The sequence below is a fragment of the Pan paniscus genome, chromosome 2 (assembly GCF_029289425.2).
Source record: "Pan paniscus chromosome 2, NHGRI_mPanPan1-v2.0_pri, whole genome shotgun sequence".
NCBI lineage: Eukaryota > Metazoa > Chordata > Mammalia > Primates > Hominidae > Pan > Pan paniscus.
In genome coordinates, this window is record NC_085926.1 from 13,383,044 (window position 1) to 13,399,999 (window position 16,956).

At 51.7% G+C, this 16,956-nt stretch overlaps 1 protein-coding gene across 1 annotated transcript in view; it reads right to left on the reverse strand.

Moving 5' to 3' along the window:
* Positions 1-16,126, reverse strand: part of NUP210 (nucleoporin 210) — a 103,799-nt gene extending 87,673 nt beyond the window's left edge. Inside the window, exon 1 of the mRNA XM_034955863.3 lies at positions 15,906-16,126. Coding sequence (XP_034811754.2) covers positions 15,906-16,072 — 167 coding nt within the window. The 5' untranslated portion in view covers positions 16,073-16,126. The remainder of the gene's footprint in view (positions 1-15,905) is intronic.
* Between the last annotated feature and the right edge of the window lie 830 nt (positions 16,127-16,956).

The window sequence follows — 16,956 nt, forward strand, 5'->3', positions numbered from 1 at the left end:
CTTCCTTCCCGGGCATTCTGAGCCCACCCATAGCTTTGGGCATGTCTTTAAGGGACACAAAATAACTGCAACAGCCACCAATTCCGTCCTCATCTGTAAGGCAGGGCCCCCACCCACCCTGCCTTCCTCACAGGGGTGTGTAATGCTGGATGAAAAAGCACAACAGAAAGTGTCTGCCAGAGAATTACAGAGGGAAAGGTTTGCACCAAACTCAAAATAGAAAAGGTGGAAGTGGAAATGGTGGGGGCAGTAAGGAGGAATTCACTTTTATTCAGAAGGCTTTATTTCTTTAAAAAAAGAATGGAAACCAATATAGGTTGTTACACAATGGCTAATTCTGATGGTAGGAATATGGGTATTCATTACATTATCATTTCTTTTCTGTGTTATTCTGACTTCTAAATGAAAATATCTTCCCCCTAATGTTAGTTGTAACTTAGAGAACTACTGCTATGTCCTCATCTTACAGATCGGTAAATTGAGGCTTAGGAAAACAGGACTGGTTTAAGGCCACAGAGGCCAGGCTAGGACACAGGGGTTCTAAGCCCAAAAGCAGGATGCTTTCTGCTATCAGGGCCACGCAGAAGCGCCCTCCCTCCGAGGGGCAGCAGCTTTCCAGGATGGGCCTTAGAAAAACCCTATAGGTGTCCCTGGAGATTCAGGCTGGCTCTTTCCCAGGCTGGGAATGAAAGAGCTGGCCAGTCATGTGCAAGTCGGGAATGTTTCTGTTTCCAGGATCTGGGGAGAGAAGAATTACATCTACATGGAGGGAGGGTGGGTAATTCTTCACAGACATGGTAGTTGATCAAACCAACCCAGGCAAAGAGAGACAGGGAGTACAGGAGGAGATAAGAGAGGTGAGGGCAGGCAGGAACAGTTCGTTTCTGGAGAGCACTGAGATATCCAAGGACTGTTTTTTATTAAAATAAAAGTGTGCTGGTGGAGTGTGAGGATTAACTTTACATGTTAACTTGACTGAGCCACAGTGACCAGATATTTGGTCAAACACTAATCTGGCCATTTCTCTGAGGGTGTTTTTGGATGAGATTAGCATTTGAATCTGTGGCCTGGGTAAAGTAGATGCCACCTAATGTGGGTGGGCCTCATCCAATCAAGTAACGGCCTGAACAGAACAAAAGCCTTAGCAAGGAGAATTCCCGCTCTGGGCCTCGCAGTCATTGAGTGGGGATGTCAGCATCCCTGTCTTCAGACTCGAGCTGAAACATAGGCTCTTCTGGGTCTTGAGCCTGCTGGCCTTCAGACTAAAACTAAACCATCAGCTCTCCTGAGATTCCAGCTGAATGCAGCTCTTAGGACTTGTCAGCCTCTATAATCATGTAAGCTAATCCCTTATACTAAACCTCTGATATACATATGAGGGGGTGTGTGTATAAGATATATATATATAGGCTATATATATAGCCTATTGAATATATGCATATGAGCTATATATATATGACATATATGTCCTATTGGTTCTGTTTCTTCAGAAAACCCTGACTAATCAGGGAGGGTATAAGAAATGAGAAGGGCAACTGAGGAAAGGAAAGGGCACCATGTATCAGGCCCAGAGCTAAACACTTCTATTTATCACTGAATCCTCCACCAGCCCTGTATGGGAAAACCAAACTGAGGCTCAGAGTGGTTAAGTAATTTGCCCAAAGCCACACAGCTGTCAGCAGCAGGGCCAACTATCGCAGCTAGGCCTGGGTGACTCCAGATCAGATACCTCTCCCATTCCAGGAGCATTTTCCTCAGGATATGACACACCCACCAGTTTAGATGATGCACAGATGAGCTATTTTTTAACAGACTCATTATGCATTTTAACTATTACATATTCATTTAAGTGTTTTAGGAAAAACAAATGTACCAAACTCATGAGCTCATAAATGTTAATACGAAAGATAATGTCAATGTTTTTTAAAAAGTGAGTCATTTTGAAGGAAATGTTCAGTAAATTCTAGTATAGGTAGTACATAAAAGCAGCAGCATTTTAATGGTGGCAATGAAGTGACTGCAGTCCCCACTACCCACTGAAGCACACCTCGGGAAAGTGTGGGTCCAGGGAAGAGGGGAACCGAGCCCTGCAACGCCAGCCATGCCTTCCCTCTGGTACAGAGTCTGATATAAGCTGCCATTCTCCAATTTCTGGGAGCACAGGGGCAGGGCAATGTCCTACACTGATATCAGGAACTCTAAACACCAGACGGGCCTCTCCCTGGTTGGCTGGGACCCACCGTGAGGAACAGAGGAACCACTGGAAGAGGCACGTGGCTACAACAGCTAACACAGTCCCTGACCAGTACAGGCTCTGGGCCATAGGTGGCCCATGTAGCCACTCAGTCCATACTCAAAACCGGGTCTGGAGACACAGCACTCAAGGACACACAGGGGCTCACTAAGCAGAAAAGGCAGGGTCTGCACATAGGGCTCACTGGCTGAGATGCCAACACTTTCATCTGCCACCCACCGAAGCCAGGTCAGCCAGCTCATAGCCCAGTTCACTTGGATTCCACATCAAGTTTGGCCAAAGAAACAGAGTCCGGCGACTTTTCTGAGGAAAAGCCCTCCCCTGCCCATCCAGTCTAAATGAATAGCCACTCCTCTAAAAGGACACTTGGTCCTCTTACCTGCACACCTGTCGTTCTTCTCTGCACCTCAGCAGGTGGGCGGCATGTCTGCCCTACCCTCCCACTCACCAACACCTCTGCCCCAACCCCCTCCACCCCCCACACGGCACACATGGCAGGTTTCATAGTCGGGAGTGGTGCGTGTGGCTTTCCCAGGGACCCCTCATGTAGTGCAGCAAGTAGCCCTCGGGGATGGGGACATGGCTCACTCGATTCTCTCATCTGTTGGTATCTGTGGAATGGGAGGTCGTAAGACAGACAGGTGCTGCCACTCACCAGCTGCGTGATCTTGACCAAATGAGCTAACCTCCCTGGGCTGCCACATCCTCATCTGCACAATAGGAATGAAAATAGCACCTATACAAAGCACTGGGCTGGGATAATATATATCAAGCTCTTCTCACAGCTCTCAGATCTAGGAAAAAGGAGGGGGCTCCCAAATGAAGGAGTTGTGGTCCTGCAATGTTTGGGATGATTCTGATCACAAGAACTTTGCTTTTTAAAGAAAGGAGAAAAGCTGGGCGCAGTGGCTTGTGCCTATAGTTCCAATTATGCAGGAGGATGGCTTGAGCCCAGGAGTTCAAGGCATTGTGATTACTCCTGCTTGAACCTGTCCTTCCTCTTCCCTGAAGCCTGACCCTAAAGCCCTAGGGTCAGGGCCCTCCTCACGGGCCTCCCAATGATACCACCAAGGCATCCTTAAAGCCTGAATCAAAGATTCAGGCCCAAAACAGAGTTATTGGCCCAAGGTGGCACTGCTGGAAAGAGCCTGAACCACCTGCCATCAAATCTAACCTCTTTTCTGAAGCCCCTGCCTCCCACTCCTCCCTCCCTCCCAGCTTCTCCACCTCTATTCCTCTGCTGATGCTGGTCCCTCCACCTCACATGACCTCTTGACCCACAGGTATGCTGTCCAACCTTCTTAGCTCACCAAACACGGCAACTCTTCCATGGACTGTCCCTATCTGCAACACCCATGCCCCTCCTATCAGCTCCCATGGCACCGCTGGTCCTCCTTGAGGTCTTTAAGGCATTCATCCACTTATTGAAACCATAAATACTGGGCTATTAGTGATATTTAAGGTAGTGTTCTAGGTGCCAAGGACACAACTAAGTACAGACTACACATTAACCTCTATCTTCACGGAGCTTTCACTTTAGTGGAAGGAGAACAAAAACAGACAAAATGAGTGAATGAAGATGGGATCTTAGTAATGGCTAAGGACAGATAAAATGCTGGGAGGGCCAGGGCTGCCATCTTCCATGGACACTCAGAGGAGGCATCACTGAGGGGGCACTGTGCAAGCAGAGACTTTAAGGACAGGCAGGCATGGACTCTATCAGGTGTGGGTGGTGAATGTTCATCCATGGAGACAAATACATGGCTTTTCTTCTTTATTCTGTTAATATGGTCATTACACTGATTTTTTAAAAATATTGAACCAAGTTTGCATTCCTGGGATATGCCCTACCAGATCATGATATATTAGTCTTGTTTATTTTTCTGGATTTGATTAGCTAGTATTTTAAAAAATTGTGCTTTTGGTCTGTGGGATTTTTTTTTTTCTTATAATGCTTTTATCTGGTTTGCAATGGGTGTAATGTTGGCCTCATAAAAGTGAATTAGGAAACAATTGCTCCTTCTCTCTCTCCTGAGAGTCTGTAAAGAACCTGTATCATTTCTTCCTTAAATCTTTCACAGAATTTACAGACAAGGCCATCTGGGCTTACAGTTTTCTTTATGAAAAGGTTTTTAGGCCAGGTGCCGTGGCTCATGCCTATAATCCCAGCACTTTGGGATGCCAAGGCATGTGGATCATGAGATCAGGAGTTCAAGACTAGCCTGACCAACATGGTGAAGCCCTGTCTCTACTAACAATACAAAAATTAGCCAGGCATCATGGCGTGCACCTGTAATTCCAGCTACTAAGGAGGCTGAGGCAGGAGAATCGCTTGAACCCAGGAGGCAGAGGTTGCTGTGAGCTGAGGTCGCACCACTGCACTCCAGCCTGAGTGACAGGGAGAGACTCTGTCTCAAAAAAAAAAAAAAAAAAAAGGTTTTTAATTACAAACTTAATTTTATCAAATGTACCAAGTGGAACAGAAGGCATCTAGGGCTGCATACTCTGCAAGTGTTTTCAGGGCATCCCAAAAGCTCCGTGCAGCAGCAGGTCTCATGTGACCACCTGACGGCTGCTGAGACTGAGCTCTGGTGCTGTCACATGGCCAGGTTGCCTCCTCAAAGGCACCTGACTCTGTTCTGCTCAATGTCCTCCCTCATCACACCAGCTCCCCTGTAAGTCCAGGGTCTGTAGGCCTCCCCTGCCCTTCCCACAAACAGCTGTCAACAGGCAAGCAGCTGACCTGTGAGTGCCATTTCTGTGGGGGACACGTGCTGGGTTTGGGCTGCCCAGCCTCCACATACCTTCCAGTAACAGCACTCAATTTTTCTGTAGGTGCCTGTCTGCTATGGTCTGAATGTCTGTGTCCCCCCAAAATCCAGATGTTGAAATCCTCACCTCTGAGGTGATGACATGTGTTAACAGGTGGGGCTTTTGGTGCGTGATTAGGTCATGACGTCTGAGCCCTTATGGATGGACTAAGCACCTTTATAAAAGAGGTCCCACAGAGCTGCTCATCCCTTCCCACCATGAGAGAATGTTACAAGGAGTGAGCAGTCTAAAACCTGGAAGACAGCCTTCACCAGAACCTGACCATGCTGGTACCATCTTGAAACTTTCATTTATTCTATGCTTTCTTATGTGTCAATCACAGAGTGAAACATATCATGAACATTTCATTTGCTTCCAAACAATCCTATTAAAACCCCCATTTGATACATGAGGAATCCTTTGCATGGATGTTAAGTGACCTTCATGAAGCCACGTCCCTAGACATGGGCCTTAGTGTAGTCTAGCTCAGAACCCCTGGTCTGGACACTCTCCTGCTCCCTTGTGCTAGGGTACACGGAGTTCAAAACAAGGCCACAGGCCTCCCACCTTTACCTGGTGCTGCCTCCAGACCAAGCAGAAGATGGCTTTAACATCCACCTGAATCAGCCCCCACCTCCAAATGTATCCTGAATACTAATTTTTTTTTTTTTGGAGACGGAGTCTCGTTCTGTCACCCAGGCTGGAGTGCAGTGGTACGATCTAGGCTCGCTGCAACCTCTGCCTCTTGGATTCAAGCAATTCTCCTGCCTCAGCCTCCTGAGCAGCTGGGACTACAGGTGCACGCCACCTGTAATTTTTAGCACGCCACCCAGCTAATTTTTTTTTTTTTTTTTTTTTTTGTATTTTAGTAGAAACAGTTTCACCGTGTTGCCCAGGCTGGTCCCTAAATCCTGAGCTCAGGCATTCTGCCTGCCTTGGCCTCCCAAAGTGCTAGGATTACAGGTGTGAGCCACTGTGCCCAGCTATTACTGATTTTTTTTTCCTTTTTCTTTTTCTTTTTGAGACAGAGTTTCACTCTTGTTGCCCAGGCTGGAGTGCAATGAGACAATCTCGGCTCACCGCAGCCTCCACCTCCCAGGTTCAAGTGATTCTCCTGCCTCAGCCTCCCGAGTAGCTAGGAAAAGGCATGTAGCACCATACCCAGCTAATTTTGTATTTTTAGTAGAAATGAGGTTTCTCCATATTGGTCAGGCTGGTCTCAAACTCCTGACCTCAGGTGATCCGCCCACCTTGGCCTCCCAAAGTGCTGGGATTACAGGCGTGAGCCACCGTGCCTGGCCAATACTGATTTTTAAAAGCACCACTGGGCCAGGCATGGTGGCATATGCCTGTAACCCTAACACTTTGGGAGGCCAAGGTAGGAGGATCACTTGAGACCAGGAGTTTGAGACCAGACTAAGCAACAGTGAGACCCCATTTCTAAAAAAAAAACAAAAAGGCCGGGCATGGTGGCTCACACCTGTAATCCCAGCACTTTGGGAGGCCGAGGTGGGTGGATCACGAGGTCAGGAGATCGAGACCATCCTGGCTAACATGGTGAAACCCCATCTCTATTAAAAAATACAAAAAATTAGCCGGGCGTGGTGGCAGACGCCTGTAGTCCCAGCTACTTGGGAGGCTGAGGCAGGAGAATGGTGTGAACCCAGGAGGCGGAGCTGGCAGTGAGCCGAGATGGCGCCACTGCACTCCAGCCTGGGTGACAGAGCAAGACTCTGTCTCAAAAAAAAAAAAAAAAAAAAATTAGCCAGGTGTGGTGGCATGCACCTTTAGTCCCAGCACTTTGGGAGGCCAAGGTAGGAGGATTGCTTGAGGCCAGTAGTTTGAAACTAACCTGTGCAATAGTGAGTCTCTAAAAGATAATAATAATAAATAAAAATTTTAAAAATTAGCTGGGCGTGGTGGCTCACACCTATAGTCCCAACTACTCTAAAGGCTGAGGTGGGAGGATCACTTGAGCCCAGGAGTTTGAGGTTATAGTGAGCTATAATTGTGCCACTGCACTGCAGCCTGGGTGATAGAGCAAGAACCTGTCTCAGAAAAATAAAAGTACTACTGAAGTTTTAAAATCCAGCTGAAGGAAACTGGGTAAACCAACAATCATCTGAGAAGGGTGGCGCATTTCCCCAGGCATCTGAGAGTGAGTGTGGTTCTGGATCTGAGGCTGGTTTTGGACACAGCTCTGCCACTAACCAGCTGTGAGGCTCTTGGACCCAGGCTCCTCATTTGTACAGTGCAGTCATTCTTACCAAAGGAGTTTTTTTTATTGTTCATTTTTAGGATTAAGTGGGGGCATAGTATGCAAAGGGATTAACAGAAAAATTGGTTCTTTCATTTTGGCTCCCTCTGTCCATCCCCCCTGTCACCACCCCCACATCTCCTCTGCAACAATGGAAGCCCCTGCCTCTGGACCTGCAGGCTGTGGCCAGGAAGGGCAGTTGCCTAGACACCTGCACCTGCCGACGGCCCCTCCCCACCATCAGGCTCCTCTTGGTTGGACACCTGCCCTAGCCCAGTCACATACAGGTATGACTTGTATTCGTTTATTTACTTATTTATTTATTTGAGACAGTTTCACTCTTATCACCCAGGCTGGAGTGCAGTGATGCAATCTCAGCTCACTGCCACCTCTGCCTCCCGGGTTCAAGCAGTTCTCCTGCCTCAGCCTCCCAGGTAGCTGGCATTATAAGCGCCCAGCACCACGCCCAGCTTTTTTTTTGTATTTTTAGTAGAGATGGGGTTTCACCATATTGGCCAGGCTGGGCTCGAACTCCTGACCTCAGGTGATCCGCCCTCCTCGGCCTCCCAAAGTGCTGGGATTACAGGCATGAGCCACTGCATCTGGCCAGCCACTGCACCCGGCCTAGTTTTTTTAATAGACAGGATCTCACTCTGTTGCCCAGGCTGGAGTAGAGTGGTACAATCATGGATCACTGCAGCCTTGACCTTCTGGGTTTAAGCAATCCTCCTGCCTCAGCCTCAGGAGTAGCTGGGACCACAGGTGCCTGTGCCACACCCAGCTTTATTTTCCTTTTCTTTTTTTTTTTTTTTAGTAGAGACAGGGTTTCGCTATGTTGCCCAGGCTGGTCTTAAACTCCTGAGCTTAAGCGATCCTCCTGCCTCAACCTCCCAAAGTGCTGGGATTATAGGCATGAGCCACCACGCTCGGCCCTTTTCTTATTATTGTATTAAATGGATTCTTCTTTACTAAAAAATTACTTTAAAAGGAAACCTTGGCCAGGTGTGGTGGCTCACACCTGTTATCCCAGCACTTTGGGAGGCAGAGGAGGGCTGATCACCTGAGGTCAGGAGTTCAAGACCAGCCTGGCCAACATGGCGAAATCCCGTTTCTACTAAAAACACGAAAATTAGCCGGGCATGGTGGTGGATGCCCGTAATCTCAGCTACTCAGGAGGCTGAGGCAGGAGAATCACTTGAACCTGGGCAGCAGAGGTTGCTGTGAGCCAAGATCTTGCCACTGTACTCCAGCCCAGGCAATACAGCAAGACTCCATCTCAATTAAAAAAAAAAAAGGGAGGCTGAGGCAGGTGGATCATGAGGTCAGGAGATCGAGACCATCCTGGCTAACACGGTGAAACCCCGTCTCTACTAAAAATACAAAAAATTAGCTGGGCATGGTGGCGGGCACCTGTAGTCCCAGCTACTTAGGAGGCTGAGGCAGGAGAATGGCGTGAACCCAGGAGGCGGAGCTTGCAGTGAGCCGAGATCGGGCCACTGCACTCCAACCTGAGCAACAGAGCAAGACTCTGTCTCAAAAAAAGAAAAAAAGCCAGGCACAGTAGCTCACGCCTGTAATCCCAGCACTTTGGGAGGCCGAGGCAGGCAGATCACGAGGTCAGGAGTTCGAGACTAGCCTGGCCAATATGGTGAAACCCCGTCTCTACTAAAAATACTAAAATTAGCCAGGCGTGTTGGCGCATGCCGGTAGTCCCAGCTACTCAGGATGAGGCAAAAGAATTGCTTGAGGCCGGGCGCGGTGGCTCACACCTGTAATCCCAGCACTTTGGGAGGCCGAGACGGGCGGATCACGAGGTCAGGAGATCGAGACCATCCTGGCTAACATGGTGAAACCCCATCTCTACTAAAAATACAAAAAAAGCTAGCCGGGCGTGGTGGCAGGCGCCTGTAGTCCCAGGTACATGGGAGGCTGAGGCAGGAGAATGGCATGAACCCGGGAGGCGGAGCTTGCAGTGAGCCAAGATCGCACCACTGCACTCCAGCCTGGGCGACAGTGCAAGACTCTGTCTCAAAAAAAAAAAAACCAAACAAAAAAGGAAACCTTACACACTAGTGTAAATAAGAATATCACAGCATTTGTCATCCATCCAGATGACTCAAAGCAGTGTCAGTAAGTCCTGGGGGGAAGCTGCTACCTGCAAAGACTCTAGGCGTCTGCCTGTCCTCTTGGGAGACAGGCAAACATCAAAGAGTACAATGAAAAGATGGTGTTGGCCAAGGCCCGCGCAGGAGAAAATAGGGAGTTGCTATTTAATGGGTACAGAGTGTCCATTTGGGAAGATGAAAGAGTTCTGAAGGTGGATGGTGGAGGTGGCTGCACAACAATTGTGAACGTACTTCATGCCACAGAACTCTACACCTAAAAATGGTTAAGGAGGTCGATTATATGTTATATATATTTTACAACAATTTAAAATAAAAAAATATGTAAACCACATACGGACACCAGAAGAAAACTTTTATTTTGAGGAAAATTAAAGGACTGACAGTGAGTTTTGAAAGAGTGAATTTTTCTCATTCCCACTGTCGCATGAGGCCCCACTGGCACACAGAATGTGCTGGCGTCTGGCAGGCACTGCTTTTGAGGGGGTGCTCCCCACTCTTCACAACACAGGAACAGGAGGCGGGCAGGCCATAGGGGAACTCAGGGACCTGGGTCAGGCCAGAAAGCAACAGTGAAAAGAAAAGAGAAGTGAGAGTTGCACAAAGAACAAGGATGGGTGAGGGTGGTGGATGACACACGCCACCTCCCATCCACCCGCAGGGTCCAGCCCCTAACGGTGCCCAAAGGCAGTGTCTACAGAGCGGAAGCCACCTCGTGGGGCTGACAGAGCTCAGGCAGAGTGGGGGACCCACAAAGGAAGCAGGAAGAAAATCACCCAAGGCCCAAGTCAACCCAGGTCCACAGACACTTCCTGGCACTTCCCTGCTGCGGGCCTGGTGAAGGGAGTTGAGCAAGGCCTGGTCCAGCCCTGCAGGGGCCACAGCTACAGACAGCCCTCAGGGGCCAGGGAGAACAAGGCCCAAAAACCAGGCCCAGTCTAACCCTGCCCAACATCTGACCTGGCATTCTCCTTCCTGTCTCCTAACCACAGCCCACAAGGTCCCACATGGCCCCGCCCTGCCAACCTCTCCACCCTCCCTCCCAGCCCTGCTGCCCTGGCCAAACGTGCTGCCTTTGCACACTTCTGACAAGCTCCATCTCTCCTCCGGCCCTTTGCACTTGCTGTCCCCTCCAATTCAACCCCACTCCACTCCTAGTTCGACTCCCAGGAGGCTTATGCTGAGCGCCCTCCCCAAAACACATTCCATGCCTTGCAGTTCTGTTTCCTTCAGGACTTACTCCTGCCTCACATGCATCCACAGATCTCATCTTAATTAACCGTTTAACTCCGGCAATCAACTGTGAGTCCCTGAGAGCAGGGCATCTCCTGCTGCTTCACTGTCACATCCCAGGACCTCAAGTAGTGCCTGGCTCATAGTAAGAGTCACAGACAGGTGGGTGTGGTGGCTCATGCCTGTAATCCCAGCACTTTGGGAGGCTGAGGCGGGTAGATCACAAGGTCAAGAGGTCTAGACCATCCTGGCCAACATGGTGAAACCCTGTCTCTACCAAAAATACAAAAATTAGCTGGGTATGTGCCTGTATTCCCAGCTACTCGAGAGGCTGAGGCAGGAGAATAGCTTGAACCTGGGAGGTGGAGGTTGCAGTGTGCCGAGATCGTGCCACTGCACTCCAGCCTGGCAACACAGCGAGACTCCATCTCAAAAAATAAAAAGAGTCACAGACATTTGTCACCTCTTATTCAGTGACTCTCCAGCCCTCCTCGGTGAAACATGTGTTGTCCATCAGTGCTTGTCCCCTGGTGCTCGGGCAGGACGGGTCTTCACCGTGTGCCCTCTCCCAGGCCCTGCGGGAGCTCTGGTTTCTCCACCCCACTTTCTAACTGCCAGAAATGCCATCAAATAGGCCCAGATGATAACGCAATCGACCAAAGCCTGTGACTCTAAGGCCGGGCATAAGGAAGGAGACAGAGATTTGGCCTAGGTGTGTGGGGATGCAGCATGCACACAAATTGAGTGGTACAGGGGAAAACACTCTCAACAAAAAGAGCAGAAGTACAGGTGTGGGCTCAGGGAAGGCCAAGTGAAGGAGGTACAGAAGAGCAAACTGGGGGCCTCCCGTCGAATTCAACTCCCTCTTTTGGGTTGCTTCCACTTTGTGAATTTTTTATTTTGACTATGGGGCAACTTCTTACAGGCCCTGTTGCCTCACCTGTGCAGTTTCCAGCATGTGACCTGCTGACGTGCCCGTCCCAGAGGCTCAGGGTCCCTGAGCCCAGCAGAAGCCAGCTAGGCCAGATGACACTCTGACTTGGCTCAGCGTGCATCCCTCACCCTTAGTGCCCAACTTCACCCACGAAGGCCTGTGAGGGGATTTGCTGCAGCTTCCCCTGCTGGGGCAGGGAGAGGGACCCAGGACATCCATACGCAAGGGCAGTGCTGGCCTCTGGCCTCCCACAGTCACCCCTCAGCAAAGAGGGACTCCCCAGGGGTCATCTGAACTGCCTGGGGTACAGCATGCCCCAAGGCCAAGCTCCACGGCATAGGGACCAGTGCCCTCCCTGGCCCTGAAAGGACTCCCATCTGCGTGTTTGAGAATCCTTACACCTGTGACTGAGAAGTGCCCCAGACCACATAAGAGAGGGTGTACCCTGGTGCAGGACCAGGCCTGGCACACATGTTAGATGGCTCCAAGGTGCCCAGGAGAGACTGTCAGGGGCAGGAAAGGAGAAGTCTGTGAACAGCTTGGTATGGCAGTCACTGTGCATGCTGTGTCTGGATGTTGTTCACCAGGCAGGTCCACATCCCCTCCCCACCTCAGCCAGGGGAGCTGCAGGTCGTAATTCAAAACCGAGTGTCTTCGCCAGAGGCCCGGGAGGTCGCACAACATCCCCTTCCCCAGGGGAACCAATGGCTGCCTGACAGTGGGTACAAAAGCTCAAAGCTTGGTCTCTTCGCCTGAAGGCAGGACAACCTGCAGGCAGCCTCCCTTCCCTATCCAGCTGCCCAACAGAGCACTTTCTCTGTAAACTAGGGCAGCAGAATCCTGCCTCAGGCTCCACCCCTGGGAAACCAATCTGAGCCACTCACTTTCTCCAAGACAGCGCCCCCCTGCTGGAGCACCCAGAATACCCTGGGACTCCATGGCAAGGAAAGAATCAATGAGGAGGCAACTTCAACCCAGCAGAAAGGTGCTCAGACACGGAGCCCTCAGGAAGAAGCAACAGAGCAGTGCTTGGGCTTCAGTGCTAGCCAGTGTTGGCAGGGGAGGAGGTTCCCGAGGTGCCCAAATAACCAGGTTCAAGGCAATGTAAGAAAGGAGCTAGGAGGGGAAACATAAGTGACCGAAAAGAAACCAAAATGCTGCCTGTGATTGTATTACAGCTGGAAGATTATGGCATGATTTCTTTTTTGTCTGTTCTCCCAGTTTTTGATATGAGGTCGTTTTGTATATATCTTTAAAAGGAGCAAATGTAATATACTTTATGGAACACTTTCAATAATGCAAAATATCTAGAAGGAATTAGGAACTTGTCACAAAACCAGTGCTGGCTGGGTGCAGTTGGAGAGAATTAGAGCCTGGCAAATTAGCCAGAGGCTGCCAGTCCCCAGGTCTAATGGCGTGGACAGGGAGGGGTCCCAGCAGCTCCTGCTCCAACTCAGTGTCCATCGCTACAAGACTTCCCAGAGATCACTTCCCCTTCTGGAGCTCAGGTTTTCCTATATGAAACACAAGCTGTTTAAACTAGGTGACCTCTAAGGTTCCCCTGGCCCGAAAACTGTCCAATTTTGATGTTATAAAATAAAAAAAATAGGAAAAGTAAACATGAAGCTGTTGGCTCAGGCACACACAGTGATTTCTGTAAACTTAGAGCTCAGCTGCAAATTCAATGGATGTGCAAATGTTCCCACAGGGTCTGGCAGAATTCTCATTTTCTTTTTCGTCTGAGAGACTTAACAATGAACTTTCTGGATGAAGAGGTAATGTTCCTCCCAGGTTTAGAGGACTGTGATGTCTATAGGCCAGCTCTTAAAATCTCCAGAGGAGATTCTTCAAAACTGCAGCAATAGATGACTACACTAGGAACAGCAATACTAAAAATAAAGAAAATATTCTCAATGCTTGATTGACAGAATGTCTTCCTGTCAAGTTAAGGGGGAATCACAATTTCCAAACACCTCTGAGAAGACACTTTGAATAGCAGTCACACATCTGCAGTCACACATCTGCAATACAAACTACAGATCAACGCCAAACACGTTATAAGGTACTTAGCACTTCTCTGATGCATCAGAGATTAAGAATGTTTTTTCCCTTTTTCCTACCAAGTAAATTAAAATCCACCAACACCCTTCAGCTCCTCTCAGAAAAGAAAATGATGTTGGTGGGGGGGGGGGAAGTGTTGTTAGTTTAGAAAAAGAAAAAAGTACAGCTATAGAATCTCAGAGAAAGTAACACACAAATATATCCAAAGGGATTCACTTGAAGCCAGCTGTTTTTAATAACCAGTTTCCTCTTTCTTGCCCACATACTGAGAGGACAGACAGCTTCAACAAGAGAATGAGCATGTATCCCCGCCACAGTATTGACTAACAGCTGATTTTCCCACACAAGACTAGGCCTTAGACTGGGATACAGAAAACCTAATGCCCAAGTTCAGCCTCTGACATCAGGCCAGAAATAGGAGCCTCCAGGTGCATAAAGCACTAAAACCAAAATGCAATGGGCTGACCTAGTACGTCTTGATTTCAGGAAGGAGACCTTCAAAAAAGAAATAGGGCAGGCCGGGTGCAGTGGCTCACGCCTGTAATCCCAGCACTTTGGGAGGCAGAGGCGGCGGGATCACTTGAGGTCAGGAGTTCGAGACCAGCCTGACCAACATAGTGAAACCCCATCTTTACTAAAAATACAAAAATTGGCCAGACAAGCCAGGCATGGTGGCTCACGCCTGTAATCTCAGCATTTTGGGAAGCTGAGGCAGGTGGATCGCCTGAGGTCAGGAGTTCAAGACCAGCCTGGCCAACACAGTGAATCCAGAGTTTGAGACCAGCCTGGCCAACATAGTGAAACCCCGTCTCTACTAAAATGCAAAAAACTAGCTGGGTGTTGTGGCGGGCGCCTGTAATCCCAGCTACTCGGGAGGCTGAGGCAGGAGAATCGCTTGAACCAGGGAGGCGGAAGTTGCAGTGAGCAGAGATCGCGCCATTGCACTCCAGCCTGGGCAACAAGGGCTGGAGTGCACTCTAAAAACAAAAACAAACAAACAAAATTAGCCAGGTGGCCTGCACCTGTAATCCCAGCTACTCGGGAGGCTGAGGCGGGAGAATCGCTTGAACCCGGGAGGTGGAAGGTTGCAGTGAGCCGAAATCGCACCACTGCACGTCAGCATGGACGACAAAGCAAAACTCCGTCTCAAAAAAAAAAAAAGAAAGAAAGAAATAGGGCAAATAGTGCAAGCAACAGAGAAAGCTGGCTGGTCTGAGCTTCGGGCATCACACTTACATACACGCACAGACTAATACTCAAACAGGCTTGACACACACATGTCCAGGCTTACACACATGGCTGTCACGTGGTCACACCCCGTTCTGCCTCAACCTTGACCCAGTCTTGAAACAGAAATAAAGGGAGCAACTACTGAGCATCCTGGGGGTGGGAAGGGCGGAAGCCCATCTTTTCACCCCTAGGAGGGCTGGGCTGGGAAGCTGAGGGCGCTCAGTCGTGCCCACGCAGCCTTGCCAGGGGCAGGAGCTCCATTTCCCCTGGTCTGCAAAATGGAAGGGCTGGACTGCACCGCCCTGTCGGTGTCGGTCTCTGGTTTCATGGGTCCCTGTGATTCCACAGGGTCACACTCCGCATCCCACCCCTTGGAGAACTCCCAACCCGAGAGGGAGGGTGATGGAAATGCCCTGAGCATCAGGACTCGCGCCGAGGCAGCCTGAGGGGAAGCGCCGGCCTGCCTCGTCTCACTTCGCCTCTGTCAAGCGGCCCCTGGGCTTCCCTCCAAAACTCCTTTCCTCCAGGGTCTCCGTTCCTCCCCGCGACGCTAGGCGCTGCGCTTCGTCTCACAGACTCACTTCCCACGCCAGGGCGAGGGCGGTCACAGACAAACCCGAGCTGGGGTCCCAGACGCAAGGGAAGTGCGGCCCAGCTGCCCCGGCGCCCCCTCCCGGGTCAGGCCGGCTCGGGCCCTGCGGTCCCAGACGCCGCTCCCCAGGCCACCCCTCCTCCCGCACAACCCAGAACACGCGGGTCACGGCCGCCAGGCTGCGCCCGCTCTGCTCGCGCCTCAGCGGCGCGGAGGCCCGGACGGCGCCATGACATGAGCAGTGGTGGCGACCCACGCGCACCCGCCGCTCCGAGTGCTGCAGCCTAGCGCCCAGCGAGAGCGCGCCGCGCACCTGCCGGCTCTGCCGGCCTCCCGGCGCCCGCCCAGCCTCTCAGCGCGAAGGCCCAGCCCGGCCCACGGCGCCCGCCCGGCCCGGCCGCGCGCCTCACCAGCGGTAGCAGCCCTCCGAGGCCTCCAGCGTGAAGTTAACGCGCGTGGCCCGCGTGAAGGGCAGCAGCACTTTGGGGATGTTGAGCTTGGCCGCAGCGGCGGAGGGGCCCGCCGCCAACAGCACCGACAGCGTCAGCAGCAGCAGCCCCCGGCCCCGCGCCGCCATCCTCGCCGCGCGTCACCTCCCGCGACCCTGCGCCCGGCCGCCCGGCCGCCCGCGCCGCCCCGTTGCCCTCCGCTCCCGCCCGCGCGCGCGCCAGGCCAGCAGGTGATGAGCGCGGGGGCGGGGCGAGGGCAGTCGGCGGCCGCCGCTTCCTGGGCCTGAGCGCGGGAACTCTGGGGGCCGAGCTCGCGGCGACCCCACCCCCAGCCCGGCCCTCGCGCAGGCACGCGGGGCTGGGGGATGGGCGCGCGCCCGGGCCCCCGGAGCTGAGGGAGAAGGCTTGGGGCGCGCCCGCGGGGACCCCTGGACCCTTGAAGTCCCAAGGGGGAGCCCCCGGGCGCCCCGCAGCACGCATCCCGCCCTGGTCTTTGCCCCTGGCGGTGGAGCCAAGCCGCCGGCTCTGGACCTTGCGCTCAGGCCCGGACCCACGGTCAGCAAGGCAGGGACACATGCCCCAGGACATTTGGGATGCAGAAAACCGGCGCCTGCCTTGTCCCAGCCCATGCTTCCCAGAAGAGGGACCCCGGGCTCGCAAAGGGAAGCCACCTGCTGAAGCGCTGAAGGCCCGGGGCCCGCTCCCCCTCGACCCCCTCACACCCTTTCCAGAGAGGCCTTAAGATTCCCATTTCTCCAGGAAAAAACCGGTTGAATGGCCCCCAGATCACTCAGCCAGAGAGCCCCAAGCTCTTGTCCTCCGCACTGCACCCCCTGCGGAAGCCATTAGAGGTTACCTATAGGTCATTTAGGGCGCCAACGCTGCCAGAGCACAACCCCCTCCACGGCCCCCACACCCACAAAAGAAAGTTTAGCACCGCGGAATCCACCTGCACACCAATGGAAGGCCTTAGATTCCGCGCTGTGCTCTGTGGCTTTTAGCTGTCTGTCGT